This window comes from Salmo salar, chromosome 02 (assembly GCF_965601325.2).
Source record: "Salmo salar chromosome 02, fSalSal1, whole genome shotgun sequence".
Classification (NCBI taxonomy): Eukaryota; Metazoa; Chordata; class Actinopteri; order Salmoniformes; family Salmonidae; genus Salmo; species Salmo salar.
The window spans coordinates 32,860,426-32,876,246 of record NC_138292.1 but is presented as its reverse complement, the minus strand read 5'-3'; the positions used below and the strand labels follow the sequence as shown (position 1 = coordinate 32,876,246).

The 15,821-nt window shown below is 46.5% G+C and overlaps 1 protein-coding gene across 1 annotated transcript in view; it reads right to left on the bottom strand.

Annotated features, from left to right (window-relative positions):
* Positions 1-15,821, bottom strand: part of LOC106580009 (ubiquitin carboxyl-terminal hydrolase MINDY-3) — a 51,249-nt gene that overhangs the window by 19,252 nt on the left and 16,176 nt on the right. The window contains exon 11 of the mRNA XM_014160548.3: positions 3,655-3,727. Coding sequence (XP_014016023.3) covers positions 3,655-3,727 — 73 coding nt within the window. The remainder of the gene's footprint in view (positions 1-3,654; positions 3,728-15,821) is intronic.

Here is a 15,821-nt window from a genome sequence, read left to right as displayed (position 1 = left end):
GTGTGTGTGTTATGACTACGGTGACCTTATCAGTCTTCAGCTGGAACACACTCACACTCCAGCAACATGCATCACGCTCTCATCGTGTAGTGTGACAATCACACATACCATGGGTAACTCCATCTCTCCATACATACATTATATATACACACACAAAAGTATGTGGACACCCCTTTAAAATTGTGGATTCGGCTACTTCAGCCACACCGTTGCTGATAGGTGTATAAAATCAAGCACATAGCCATGCAATCTCCATAAACAAACATTGGCAGTAGAATGGCCTAACTGAAGAGATGAGTGACTTTCAACGTGGCACCGTCATAGGATGCTACCAAGTCAGTTTGTAAAATTTCTGCCCTGCTAGAGCTGCCCCGGTCAACTATAAGTGCTGTTATTGTGAAGTGCAAAAGTCTAGGAGCAACAACAGCTCAGCTGCAAAGTGGCAGGCCACACAAGCTCCAGAACAGGACAACAGAGTGCTGTAGCGCATAAAATCGCCTGTCTTCGGTTGCAACACTCACTACCGAGTTCCAAACTGCCTCTGGAAGCAATGTCGGCAAAATAACTGTTCGCCGGGAGCTTCATGAAATGGGTTTCTATGGCCGAGCAGCAGCACACAAGCCTAAGATCACCATGTGCAATGCCAAGCATTGGCTGGAGTGGTCCAATGGCGGCGAGCTTTGCACTCTGGAGCAGTGGAAATGGGTTTTCTGGAGTGATGAATCACGCGTCACCATCTGTCAGTTCGACAGATTAATCTGGATTTGGCGGATGCCAGGAGATTGCTACCTGCCCCAATGCATAGTTCCAGCTGTACAGTATGGTGGAGGAGGAATAATGGTCTGGGGCTGTTTTTCATGCTTTGGGCTTGGCCCCTTAGTTTCAGTGTACGGAAATCTTAATGCTACAGCATACAATTATATTCCAACAGTTTGGGGACAGCCCTTTCCTGTTTCAACGTACCCGTGCACAAAGCAATGTCCATACAGAAATGGTTTGTCGAGAACATGACTGGCCTGACTGAAGATATCCCTCTAGCGCTGTGGGGACAGTGCTTTGGCAAAGTGGGTGGCATTATATCCTGCCCGGATGGCCCTGTCCGGGGGTATCGTCAGAAGGGGCCACAGAGTCTCTGACCCATCCCGTCTCAGCCTCCAGTATTTATGCTACAATAGTGTGTGTCGGGGGGCTATGGACAGTTTGTTATATCTGGAGTATTTCTCCTGTCCTGTATGAATTTAAGTATGCTCCCTCTAACAAAACACACTTTCTCTCTCCCTCCAACAAACTCTCTCTCTCCCGGAGGACCTGAGCCCTGGGACCTTGCCTCAGGACTATCTAGCCTGATGACTCCTGGCTGTCCCCAGTCCACATGGTCTTGCTGCTGCTCCAGTTTCAACTGTTCTGCTTGCGGCTATGGAACCCTGACCTGCTCACCAGATGTGCTTCCCTGTACCGGAACTGCTGTTTTCGACTCTCTACCACACCTGCTGCCTCGACCTCAATGATCAGCTATGAAAAGCCAACTTACATTTACTCTTGAGGTGCGGATCTGGTGCACCCTCTACAACCACTGTGATGATGGATGATGATTATTACTATTCCCTGCTGGTCATCTATGAACGTTTGAACATCTTGGTCATGTTCTGTTATAATCTCTACCCGGCACAGCCAGAAGAGGACTGGCCACCCCTCAGAGCCTGGTTCTTCTTTAGGTTTTTTCCTAGGTTCCGGCCTTTCTAGGGAGTTTTTCCCTAGCCACTGTGCTTCTATATTGCTTCCCGTTTGGGGTTTTAGGCTGGGTTTCTGTATAGCACTTTGTGACATCGGCTGAAATAAATTTGATTGATTGCAAGAGCCCTGACCTCAACCCCATCGAACATCTCTGGGATATATTGTAATGCTGACTGCAAGCCAGGCCTAATCGCACAACATCAGTGCCCGTCCTCACTAATGCTTGTGGCTAAATGGAAGCAAGATCCCACAGAAATGTTACAACATCTAGTGGAACACCTTCCCAGAAGAGTGGAGGCTGTTATAGCAGCAAAGAGGGGACCAACTTCATTAATGCCCATGATTTTGGAATGAGATGTTTGATGAGCAGGTGTCCGCATACTTTTGATAATATAGTGTATCCCCCCATCGTTCATTCAGCTCACCTTTCCACGGCCAAAAGCAGAGGGTAGGTATTAGAAAGCAGCGGGCCTCAGAATCTGACATCCTCAGTGACTCAGTATAGGCTCAGTGACTCAGTAGAGGCTAAGTAGAGGCTAAGTAGAGCCTCAGTAGAGGCTAAGTAGAGGCTCAGTAGAGGCTAAGTAGAGGCTCAGAGAGTGAAGTAGAACTCTCCTACGTCCCTCCCTTCTCCAGCCAGGTCACCCGTGATACAAGTCAGTATTCGACATCCATCCATGTCTATCTATTACCTTCAAGTCGGTTTCGGTTTTGCTAGGGCGTTGTGGACGGGGATGTCAGATAGTTGTAAGCATCTGCCTCGGATTCCAAAGGTTGCATGTTCGAATCCAGCAAGTTTGAATCTGCTTCGGAGTTAATGCCTGAACTTTAAACACTTCAGAATTGGACTCTCTCGGACTTACTGAAGCTACCAATATGAGCCGAAGAGGACAAACGGGAGGCAAGGCCAGGGCGAAGGCAAAGACACGTTCATCCCGTGCCGGGCTCCAGTTCCCCGTGGGCCGTGTGCACAGGCTGCTGCGCAAAGGCAGCATGTGGGCACTGGCGCACCAGTCTCCAGCAAGTTTGAATCCAGCGATAGAAAGTTGCTTTGGAGTTAATGCCTGAAGTTTAAAACGCTTCAAAATTTTACTTGGAATAACTTGATGCTTTAGAAACATGGATGAACGTCTAATTCTGACACGAGAGAGCTGGTTGCCCTTCTCTCTTCCATCACATAAAATATTATTCCCTCTCTTTATCAGTATCCTTGCCCCTTTCTGTGCCCCCCCCCCCCCAAAAGGAGGAAGAAGAGGATGGGAGCAGGTTGACTCAGCTGTGGGGGGGGGGATTTTTGGCGGGCTGACACACACACACTAACCCCAAAACAACAACAGCAGAGATGAGACGAGAGAGGACCCCTGCTCAGAGGATGAGAAGAGAGGATGAGAAGATAGGAGTGGGAGGTTATACAGGCACATGCTCTACCAGGAAGGAGAGAGGAGAAAAGATAACATGTCCAGGATATTGGTGTGTGAGAGAGAGACACACACACACACACACACTAAGGCGATATACCGTATGTTGGGGCATTTCAAAATACAGATGGTATGATATTCAATAATACCGATAAACCAGGGTCTGCGGGAGTGCGCGCTACGCCACTGCTTATAACAATAAGAAACCTAAGATGTGTCAAATTATATCCAGCTCAGGGCTCTAGCTATGCATTTGGTTTGCTAACTTGCTTGCTAAGTGGCTAAGTGTTAAGATCAAGCGTCTTGGTTACAGCAGAGACATTCAATCCCCTCCTGGATCAAGATCCCCGTTACCTAAATTGTTGTGCGTTTCTATTTTAATATCGGCCCTTGTGTGCACTTCCAGTAATACCGTATACCACATTATGGTTCCTGAAACGGTATGAAAATCTGGATACCGCCCAACCTTAGAGACTATCAGACTATCGTTGAACAGTATTACCTTCTGGGTCAAAGGTTTGGAAGACTCTCCTGGCCTGTTCAGACGGAGACTCAGGAGCCACCAGACACATCTCCTACAAAGACAAGAGAGGGACATCTGTCAGATATCTCAACATTATAGTCTAAACACAGAAATTAGGCAGGCTTCCAAATAGCCAAAAAATCCAAAGAGAAAGACAGAGCGAGAGAGATGTGTAGACCGAAGCACACAGAGATCACATAATAGGTCAATAATTAAGATTACAACAACGGCTCTAAGGAATGCGCGCGTGTGTAAGCTAGCGTGTGAATGTAAGAGCTTGCTTGTGTATGCTTGTGTGCGCGCGCGCGTGCACACGTACGGACTATCATAATCGTCAGGCTATGTTGGGTTATTAGCTGATCTGCAGATAAAACCAGACATTGTTTTCACTCAAAACACACATATCAGCCACTCACACAGAGAGTTATAGTTGTTTATTTGCTGACTCAGAGTGATGTTGTCGGAGGGACTCGGAGGAGAAATAAGGAGAGACAGATTTCACAGAGATAGGACAGTGTGTGTGTCTGTGCGCGTGCTGAGGGTGGGGGGGGTTTAGTCCCAATCTTTGGATTCATCAACCCCCTCACCGTACTCCCTTACCCAAGTTTCCTAGTGAAATATGACAGTTTTGACAGGCTGGGAACCAAACTGCAAAACTCAAACACGCACATTGGGTAGCATAGTATTAATGACACTTGCCAGTATGTTTACTACAGTGGCGTTTTACACAAACACACTCAGCAAAGACCAAATAAACTGAGCTCATCTCCCTTAGCCAGCCTTTATTAAAGTAGGAGTTCAGATGAGACGGTAGGTTATAGAGCATCACCGATATATTACCGTCCTCAGGGGTCACACACAGAGAGAGAGAGAGACAGAGAGACAGAGACAGAGAGAGAGAGAGAGAGACACAGCGGAAGAGAGGGACAGAGGGAGATCAGGGGAAGAGTTGGGGAGAAAGAGACCTCAAGAGGAGAAGACTCCCAGCTGGTAGGGAGGAGCACACACGCACACACACATTTCTCCCTGTCAGAGCAGCTGGGGTACAGAATGGTTAGATTTGTTAGTTTAAGTATCTCTATAAATCAAGCCGTACATTCTTCATTCAGATAGACAGACATGGAGTCAGGCGTGTGTTAAGGGTTAATGAATGGTCAGTGGGTTAACTTCCCTTACAGTTTACATGACCGTAATTTACTGAAGAGGCTGCTGAAGGCAATGCATGTGTGACACATACACTATAACCCAGTTATAGAGATGGGGTTCTACATCGTGGAGCTCCGCCCCATAGGGGCGCTCTGCTCCTAGTGGTTTAACCCGCTGCCTAGGCAGCAAATAGCCTGAGAGAAAATTATGCACACACCTGCAGCCAGTAGGAGTACAGGTGTCCCAAAATAAGGGGACGCTTCCCCTCAATCAGCCTCCCATTATCTACAGCGACAGGACTGAAGAAGCTTAGAAGAGAAGAGATCTCAGGATGAACCCGTCATTGATATCCTGTTGTTGACGTCGTCCTTCTATGAGCACGCCTTTTCCACCCCCAAAAGCTATTTTAAGAGCTCAGTGTCGCTGCTCCACTATGGCGGCTTTGGACCCACACAAACTATGTTTTGTGTGTTTAGGTTCGAAGCATGCTAGGGGCAGCCTCACAGATCCTCCGGAATGCCCTAGCTGTTCACTCCTTTCTTTAAAGGAGAGGAAACAGCGATGGGCATTTTTCAGTGAGGATTTCCCTCTAGAGGACGCGATATCTATGATAGCCTCAGACTCTGAGGCGTCATATGATGACGGCGGCCTCTAGAGAAGATGAGGATGTTGGGAAGTGTCTGGGTTTTTCTCCGAAAGAATCCAGTCCACTGACCGAGACTGAAAAGACGGGAGAGAGCGCTGCACTTCATGTGAGGGCGCCCACTGTTCATCCCCCACCCCTGCAAAGGGATGGAGGAGTCATTGTGTCTGTGTTTAATAAAGAATGTGTTCCATTTGACTTTGTCACAAGAGAACCTCTTTTCCATAACAAAACTAAGACCGCTCAGATTCCTTCTCTCCATCTCTCTCTTCCTCTCACCACTCTGTGTGCAGCACAGCCCATTGCAGAGTTGAGCACACACAGAGGGACGTTGTGAGTGGGAATGACAAGAGGAAAGCAAGACGGACGCTCATAATGAGCCATCATGCAATACCTCAAAAACCCAACACTACACACTCTGAGGAGTGAAGTAGATAAAGGTTTTAATAGCAGCATGCGTACACAGCCCCTTAGTGGGCCAATGAAGTAATCGCAGTTGGGAGACGGCGCACTAATTCAGGCTGGCGCCTCAATTAGTGTAGGGCAGACCCGTGCTGAGTTCACGGAGGGCTGGAACCACAAGGTTACATGTATAACCGAAGTGTCGGCGCCCCCGATTCTCACAGAATGCGTTAGTGTTCTCTCCCCCTTTCGTAGGGGGCCCACCTTGGGCTGTCCCACCACTTCAGTGTTGGGAGACAGCGGCGCCTTGGGCCATAGAGGAATACAGGTCCTTCCTACTGTCTGTACCACAGCTTCGCGCTCTCTTGCTCTCAGAGCACTATTGGGAGTGGCAGCAAAGCTGCACCCTCTCCTCCTGGCTAAGTCGGACGCTGGAGAAGGGTTATGCCATTCAATTCCATCGAACCCCACCCCCGTTCTCGGGTGTGGTGGAGACGGTGATGAAGACGCCAGAGGAAGTAGCCGCTCTTGTGAAAGAGATTACGGAACTTTTGGCGAAGGAGGCGGTCACAGTAGCTCCCCAGGAGCAAAGGAACAGCGGGCTATACTCTTCCTATTTCCTAGTGCCAAAAAAGTCAGGGGGGAATGAGGCTGATATTGGATTTACGCACTCTCAACAAGAGTGTAGCCAAACGGCCTTTCAGAATGCTCACGACAAAACGTCTACTGGAATGTATTCACAACAGAGACTTTTGTGTGAGCATAGATCTAAGGGACGCATACTTTCATGTGCCGGTACTTCCGCGTCACAGGAAGTTTCTGCGTGTCGCCTTTCAAGAGGTGGCGTACGAGTATGTGAGAATGCCATTCGGGTACGCTGTGGCACCTCGCGCGTTTTCCAAATGTGTGGAGGCGGCATTGGAGCCGTTGCACCGTCAAGGGATAAGGCTATTAGCCTACCTAGACGACCTACTGGTTTTGGCCCCGTCAGCAGAACTGGCGCTCACACACACTACACAGACAGTGATTCACCTCACGCGTCTGGGATTTGCTGTGAATTGGGGAAAAAAAAAAAAGTGCGCCTTGGCCCAGTCAGCAGATTGTCTATCTGGGGTTACAGATCGTCACAGTGTCTATGAGGGAACGAATTTCGGATCCTCGACGGGCTGCCCAGTTGTTAGCCCTGAGAACGTTTTATCCGAATCACATGGTGACGGCACATTCCTTCATGACACTTTTGGGTCTCATGTCATCTGCCCACTCCGTGGTTCCGCTGGGACTTTTGCATATGTGCAAAACACAGCAATGGTTTGCTCAACTACGACTGGACCCAGTGAGGCACCGTCGTCGGTTGGTGACAGTTCCCCCCCTTGCTCAGAGCGGATCTGAACTATTGTAGAGACCCGTGCGTAATGGCACAAGGGGTCGCAATAGGCAGAGAGTCATCCTACATTCCAGTGTACACAGATGCTTGTCTGACTGGATGGGGAGAGACATGTCATGCTCGGGCAGCCGGAGGGGTGTGGTCCCAATCGGGACGTCACAACCTCCTGGAATTGGAAACGATTCTACTGGTTCTGACCCACTTCATGTCCACCCTACGGGGGAACGACGTGCTGGTCTGGTCAGACAACAGAACGACAGTAGCCTATATAAAATCGCAAAGGGGGAGTCAGGTCTCCTGCACTCCACCGGTTGGCGGAGGAATTGTGGCTGTGGGCTCACGAGCACCTTCACTCGTTGACAGCAGCACACTCGTTGACAGCAGCACACATCCCAGGCTGTCAGAATATCGGAGCAGACCTCATGTCTCGAGGGGGTCTCCGAGACGACGAGTGGCGACTGCACCCCGAGGTTGTTCTCCAAATATGGGAACGGTTCGGGAGAGCCGAGGTGGACCTGTTCGCGTCACGTGTGAACGCGCAATGTCCCCTATGGTTTTCTCTACGAGCCCAGGACGAACCGCCACTAGGGATAGACGCTTTTGCGCACCAGTGGCCAGAGGTTCTCCTGTACGCATTTCCACCGCTGTCCTGTATTCTCCCACTGCTAGCCCGTGTGAGAACAGCAGGGCTGTCAATCATATTGATAGCCCCCGACTGCCCAGGGGCTCCGTGGTACGTGGAGATGATTCAAATGTTGATTGCGCCATCATGGCCAATTCAACCGACAGGACGCGATGTCTCAGGCAGCAGGCATGATAGAGCAATGGCCTCTAATCGGCCAGCCACTGAAGGTCTGGCTCCTGAGAGGGACAGGTTAGAGCGCCGTGCGTTATCTGATTCGGTAATCAGAACCATACAGGGCTCACGTGCCAGTTCCACATACAGGACTTATGCCAGTAGATGGAACATGTTTTCACAATGATGCATCACAGAGAACGTGGACCCCGTGTGCTGTCAGGTTGAGAGTGTGCCCTCTTTCCTACAGTTCATGTTTGACAAGCAGCGCTCACCCGCCACCATTAAGGTGTTTGCGGCAGCGACTTCATCTTGTCATGAGGGGTTTGGCAGAAACACTGTGTTCAGTCACCCTTTAGTAAAACGGCTTCTATTGGGGACGCGGAGGCTTAGGCCAGTGGCTAGAGCCACGCTACCACAGTGGGATTTAGCGTTGGTACTCGAGGCGCTCTGAGACGCCGTTCGAACCATTGAATCAAATTCCCCTCAAGATGTTGTCTCTGAAGACGGCACTGTTGCTTGCCTTGACTACAGCCAAGCGTGTCAGTGATGTGTGTGCTGTCGACGAGACCCGACTGCCTTGCCATAAATGGCGACTTGAGCAGAGCGGCGTTACGTCCTAACTCGGCATTTACGCAGAAGGTTATTAAGAGCTCATACAGGTCACAGACTGTTGAGCTATGGGCTTTCTCCCCCCTCCTCATGAGGAGCGGAGAGAGGAGAGACTTCATCGCCTGTGCCCGGTGCGCGCCTTAGCGTGCTACGTGCAGCGCACGGCGATGATTAGGTCATCACCTCAGTTGTTTGTGTGTCACGGTGCTAACGCACTGGGTAGACCACTATCAAAACAGCGGCTGTCTCATTTGCTTTGCGAAGGCATTGAGACGGTTTATGAGGCGGCAGGGCGACCAATGCCTCATGGTGTAAGAGCCCACTCCACTTGTGGAGTAGCGGCGTCTACGACACTTTTCAGAGGAATTGGGGTAGAGGATATTTGTGCAGCGGCGTCGTGGTCGTCACCGTCTCCTTTTATCCAATTCTACCTATTGGACAGGTCGTCTAACTCTCTAGCTCGTTCTGTACTCAGCGTAGTTGAGGGCAGATCTTGAGTTAAGGTTGCAGGACTAATGGGCTGTGTTGCCATTAGGTCCGTTCTTTTTTGACAGAAGAGAGAGAGAGAGACACACGTGTAACATACCCTTTGTTTGACACTGTCAATACAACAGGGAATGTCTAGACTGCCACCAGTGTGCCATTGTGCTGGGAAATAGTACTGTAACCTAGTGTTACTTAACTATTAGACCGGTCACTAAAGTTGAGGCATCATCCATGTGCTGAGGGAGAATAGTTGGCCTAAATTCTATCGTCTGCCTACGAATCATTGGCTCTGCCTATGGATTGAGTGTGGTGGGTTACATTGAGAAAGCAGTGATCATGTCTTCTAAACTGGTTCAGCCTGTACTGTTTTTTTCCTTTATTAGAAGGACTGCAGGACATGACACCTGGCTGAATGGCACAGTTGGGCACTGTGTTGGGCAGAGGGATTAGGGATATATTTTTGTAATTGATATTACAGTACTATTAGACTAATCTGAATATCAATAGAGTTGAGTTCATCTATCTGTGGAACAGTTAGTATGACTCATATTCTATGATCTGCTCACTAGTCATTGGCTTTGCCTTTAGACTGAGTGAGCGGATTAGATCAAAGACACAGCACATTGTAACTTAGTGTGGTTCACAGTAAGTTACAGTACTGTGGGAATTGGTCGCAGCCATTGCTGAGCTGACCTTTTCTTAAGTGGAAAGTGTTTGACTCGGCAGGGAGTACATTTTGAGAGCGTTTCGCTCCGCCTTAAACCACTAGGAGCAGAGCTCCACGATGTAGAACGATAGTTACCAGAGTGTAACTCCAGTTCTATGAGTGGAGCGGAGCCCCATAGGGCTTAAGGCCCTGCCGACCCCCAGTCTCGCTGAAGATAATCAGCCTCCCGAAAAATTGAGGGGAAGAGTCCCCTTATATAGGGACACCTGTACTCCTATTGGCTGCAGGTATGTGCATAATTTTCTCTCAGGCTATTCGCTGCCTAGGCAGCGGGGTAAACCACTAGGAGCAGAGCTCCCCCATGGGGCTCTGCTCCACTCATAGAACTGGAGTTACACTCCGGTAACTATCGTTAACTCATATACTCTCCTCTAGCAGTAAGGGTTAAGATTCAGGAAGAGTTATAACTGTAGGTAATAACAGTGCTGGAACCTTGTAGAAACAGGAGATAGTCCCAGTCGACATTCATGTAATATTGAATTTCCTTGACCATGCCCACAAATTGCAGAAAACATTCTCTCTCATTCACCCCCATTGTAAGAGGCAACTTCGTCATCGATTTTGTTCTACAGAAATAACAGAACATGCTGAAAACTGCTGTGTTGTTCAATGTACATGTAGCCAGGTCAAAAATCACAACCTACGGCTCGCAATGCTCCCATGTAGGAAAATAAAGCCTGCGAGAAGAGCCCCGTGTCTTCAGGGTATCCGGTGTGGGAGAGTGGAAAATATGGGGACGCAGTGTCCAAGTAGGCTACACGTAATTATGTGTATAAAACATTTCATCACAGGTAAGACATTTAACTTGTTTAGTATAGTCCGTTTGTAACTCCACTCACTACTAGTAGCTGTATAGTCTGTGTTGTTGGTCTTAGCTAGCTTAATGTTCCGGTCGGTAGTTAGCATTCACTCACTCAAGTGGCTGCAAGCATCGTCATGAAAAGGGGCGAGGGAAGCACTACAATATTACCTTTTCTAAGTAGTGAGAACGCTAGGGAGCAGGCAATGTTGAAAAGTAAACTTGCCATGTTGTACTTTTCTTAAATGTAGTTTTGTAAATCGACTAAAACAAACAAGAAAATTGCTTTTGAAAAATGTCACGTTTTTGCTGTGAGGCAATGGGGCAATCAACACAGGTTGTTTTTCCTACAAGCGGGCAGGGTCGTGACATTTTTCACCTCCATCTCTCTGTCATAACCAGATCTCAAGTCTCCTTAGAGACAGTAAACATACTGTCGTCTACAGACAAGGCAACTTATCATTAGCATGCACACACACACGATGAGCTCAGATACAATAATGCGATACACTTTAACAAAACATGTCTATGTACAGGTAACTGCCAAAATAAAGGAAACACCAACATAGTCTTAATAGGGTGTGGGGCCACCACAAGTTAATGCACCTTGGAATAGACTCTACAAGTGTCTAATTTCGTTGGAGGGATCCGACACCATTCTTCCATGAGACATTCCATCATTTGACGATTTGTTGATAGAAAAAGCTGTCTCAGGCACCGCTCTAAAATATCCCAGAAGTGTTCAATTGGGTTGAGATCTGCTGACACACACACAGGGTTGTAAATGGTCTGAAACTTTCAAGTACATTTGGGAAGTTAAGCTCTGGAATTAGTGGAATTGCGCTTAAATTCATCAAAGAAGTTAGCTTATAACAGTGAACCTAATTGAGGAGTGTTAATTCACCTGTTTCCATACAGGTTTCATTTTAAAACATTTATTTTACAAAGGAGTTGTTTAATCTAACTGCTTAACTATTTATCTGTACATGGAATTGTATTTGGGTTTTTTTCTTTACAGGAAAATGCCACGAGCACCATCTGATGTGTGGAGACATTTCACTGCAGCTAATGTAGAAGGAAAAGCTGTATACATTTGCAAATACTGTGCCAAATCATATGTGAAGAACACAAAGATGCAGAATCATCTGGCCAAGTGCATAAAGTTCCCTCAGAGCTCACAACAAGCAACCTCTGACAAAAGTCCCTCTACTTCTATTCGAGGTGAAAATGATGAATCAGACACCTCATCGATAGCAACAGCTCATGGTCATCCTGGAATCAGATGTTTTTGACTCAATGGAGGAACGCAGTCAGAGAAATGCTGATGAATGTCTTGCTCAAGCTGTCTATGCAACTGCTTCACCACTGATGCTCACAGGCAATGTGTATTGGAAGAGATTTCTGAATGTTCGTTGCCCAACATAAAGCATTTCTGGTTGGAATGGTGTATCTACTCATTTGCTGGATGCAGAGTTCAAGTGAAGGTCAAGCAAATCATAGAGAAAGCAGACTGTATTGCAATCATCTCTGATGGGTGGTCGAATGTTCATGGGCAAGGAATAATTAACTACATGTCCACCCCTCAACCAGTATTCTACAAGAGCACAGACAACAGACACGTCGGTCTCTACATTGCAGATGAGCTGAAGGCAGTCATCGATGACCTTGGACCTCATGCATTGAATCTGCTCCTCAAGGACATCATGGCACTGAAAAAATTGGCTACACTCTACAAGAGAGCCAAGGAAATTGTTTGGCATGTGAAGGGTCATCAAGTTATAGCAGCAATCTACCTCACCAAGCAAAGTGAGAAGACCAACCGACCAAGCAGTGCTCCCGCACATTGGCTAACCGGGCTATGTGCATTGTGTCCCACCCACCACCCCCTCTTTTTCACGCTACTGCTACTCTGTTCATCATATATGCATAGTCACTTTAACCATGTCTACATGTACATACTACCTCAATCAGCCCGACTAACCGGTGTCTGTATGTAGCCTCTACTTTTATAGCCTGTCTTTTAACTGTTGTTTATTAACAAATAAACTTTGATTTGATTTGAATAAGAACACCACATTGAAGCTGCCCTCATCACATTTGACAGTCTCCTGGAGGGGAAGGAGTCAATCCAAGAAATGGTCATATCACAGTCTGCTGATATGGACAACCCCATCAAGAGGATCCTCCTGGATGAAGTATTTTGGGAGAGAGTGGTAAGCAGCCTGACAATGCTATCCTGTCTGATATACAGACTCTGCTTGCAGATGTAAGAAAAGAAATCGGTACTGCCCTGCCCACTTCATTGTTGCTCCAAACAGAGGAAACTGCAGTTCAGAAATGCATTAAAAAGCGTGAAGACTTCTGCCTGAAGCCCATACACGCCGCAGCGTACATGTTGGACCCCAAGTATGCTGGCAAGAGCCTCCTGTCTGGTGCAGAGATCAACAAGACCTATGGTGTCATCACTACCATGTCTCGCCACCTTGGCCTGGATGAGGGGAAGGTTCTTGGCAGTCTGGCGAAGTACTCTTCCAAGCAAGGGCATTGGATGGAGATGCAATACGGCAGTCGTGCCAACATATCTCATCAGCCATATGGTGGAAGGAACTTTGTGGATCTGAGGCTCTTTCCCCTGTTGCCACCATCATCCTCCACCAACATTAGCCGCCTCAGAGAGCAACTGGTCCTTGTTTGGGAACACACACACCAAGGCACGCAACAGGCTGACCAACACAAGGGTTGAAAAATTGGTGGCCATCCAGGCAAATTTGAGGCTTTTTGAGCCTGACAACAAGGTTGGAAAGTGACAGTGAAGATGACGCCTCAGAGTCTGATGTTCAAGAGTTGGACACTGAGGAGGTCCAGAGAGAAGACATGGAAACCTGAGACGAAGACAAGCAAAGCTTTAGTTTCTAGACTATCATTTTACAGATGTACAGTTCAAGTCGGAAGTTTACATACACCTTAGCCAAATACATTTAAACTCAGTTTTTCACAATTCCTGACATTTAATCCTAAAAATTCCCTGTCTTAGGTCAGTTAGGATCATCACTTTATTTTAAGAACGTGAAATGTCAGAATAATAGTAGAGAGAACTATTTATTTCAGCTTTTATTTCTTTCATCACATTCCCAGTGGGTCAGAAGTTTACATACACTCAATTACTATTTGGTAGCATTGCCTTTAAATTGTTTAACTTGGGTCAAACGTTTTGGGTAGCCTTCCACAAGCTTCCCACAATAAGTTGGGTGAATTTTGGCCCATTCCTCTTGACAGAGCTGGTGTAACTGAGTCAGGTTTATAGGCCTCCTTGCTCACTCACACCTTTTCAGTTCTGCCCACAATTTTCCATAGTAATGAGGTCAGGGCCTTGTGATGGCCACTCCAATACCTTGACTTTGTTGTCCTTAATCCCTTTTGCCACAACTTTAGAAGTATGCTTGGGGTCATTGTAGATTTGGAAGACCCATTTGCAACCAAGCTTTAACTTCCTGACTGATGTCTTGAGATGTTGCCAAACAGTTCTATTTTTGTTTCATCAGACCAGAGGACATTTCTCCAAAAAGTATGATCTTTGTCCCCATGTGCAGTTGCAAACCGTAGTCTTGGCTTTTTTTTATGGCAGTTTTGGAGCAGTGGCTTCTTCCTTGCTGAGTGGCCTTTCAGGTTATGTCGATATAGATACTTTAGTACCCATTTCTTCCAGCATCTTCACAAGGTCCTTTGCTGTTGTTCTGGGATGGAGTTGCACTTTTCGCACCAAAGTACGTTCATCTCTAGGAGACAGAACGTGTCTCCTTCCTGAGCGGTATGACGGCTGCGTGGTCCCATGGTGTTTATACTTGCGTACTATTGTTTGTACAGATGAACTTGGTACCTTTAGGCGTTTGGAAATTGCTCCCAAGGATGAACCAGACTTGTGGAGCTCTACATTTTTTTTCTGAGGTCTTGGCTGATTTCTTTTGATTTTCCCAAAGAGGCACTGAGTTTGAAGGTAGGTCTTGAAATACATCCACTGGCACACCTCCAATTGACTCAAATTATGTCAATTAGCCTATCAGAAGCTTCTAAATCCATTACATAATTTTCTGGAATTTTCCAAGCTTTTAAAAAACAGCAGTGTCAACTTAGTGCATGTAAACTTCTGACCCACTGGAATTGTGATACAGTGAATTATAAGTGAAATAATCTGTCTAAACAATTGTTGGAAAAATTACTTGTGTCGTGCACAAAGTAAAATGTCCTAAACGACTTGCCAAAACTATAGTTTGTTGACAAGAAATTTGTGGAGTGGTTGAAAAACTAGTTTTAAATGACTCCAACCTAAATGTATGTAAACTTCCAACTTCAACTGTATGTTGCAAACGTTTTTGGGAGATGCGATGGATCATTGGGGATCATAAAAAAATATTTTTTTGGTTCAGTGAAATCATCCCAGTCTTCATTTAATTAAAGTTAAATTCGTAACTAAATTGTTTTTTTGTTTTTTTCTATTGGAATGATTTAATAATTTGCAATTATGTTAACTCAAGATAAAAGGTGCATCTCCATATGCTATGGTAAATATATCCAATGCAAAAACCATCTACATTTAAATGGTTTTAATATAATTTGCATACATCTCCATTAAGTCCCATATATTCCCATGGAAAGTTTACACCTCTGAATATTCCCCAAAATGTGTAACCCCACACACAGACACATTAAACCCCCTATGCTCCTTTGAGACCCCTCTTCAAAAAGTCAGATCTCTTTTTACCATGATAGCCAAAATAAAATGGGCAACTGTGCATTTTTATATATACGACCCTAAGCATGATGGGATATAAATTGCTTAATTAATTTAACACCTGCTTTCAACATACATTGTATCCCTCATTTACTCAAGTGTTTCCATTATTTTGGCAGTTACCGGTATGTGTGTAGCGTGTGTGGGTGTGTTAAATGCAGGCCTTTGATGTGTGTTTTATTAGAGGCCTGGAGATGGTGCTGAGTTTAGATTACATGTCATGTTACACACTCCACAGGGAAGGGGTGTGTGTATTAGCCCCATCCCCTTCCAGCCTCTTGTTTGCTTGCACTGGACCAGAGGACTGCATTCTCTAAATGTTCATGCACGTGCACACACCCCGATGGTACCAAGACAGTGTG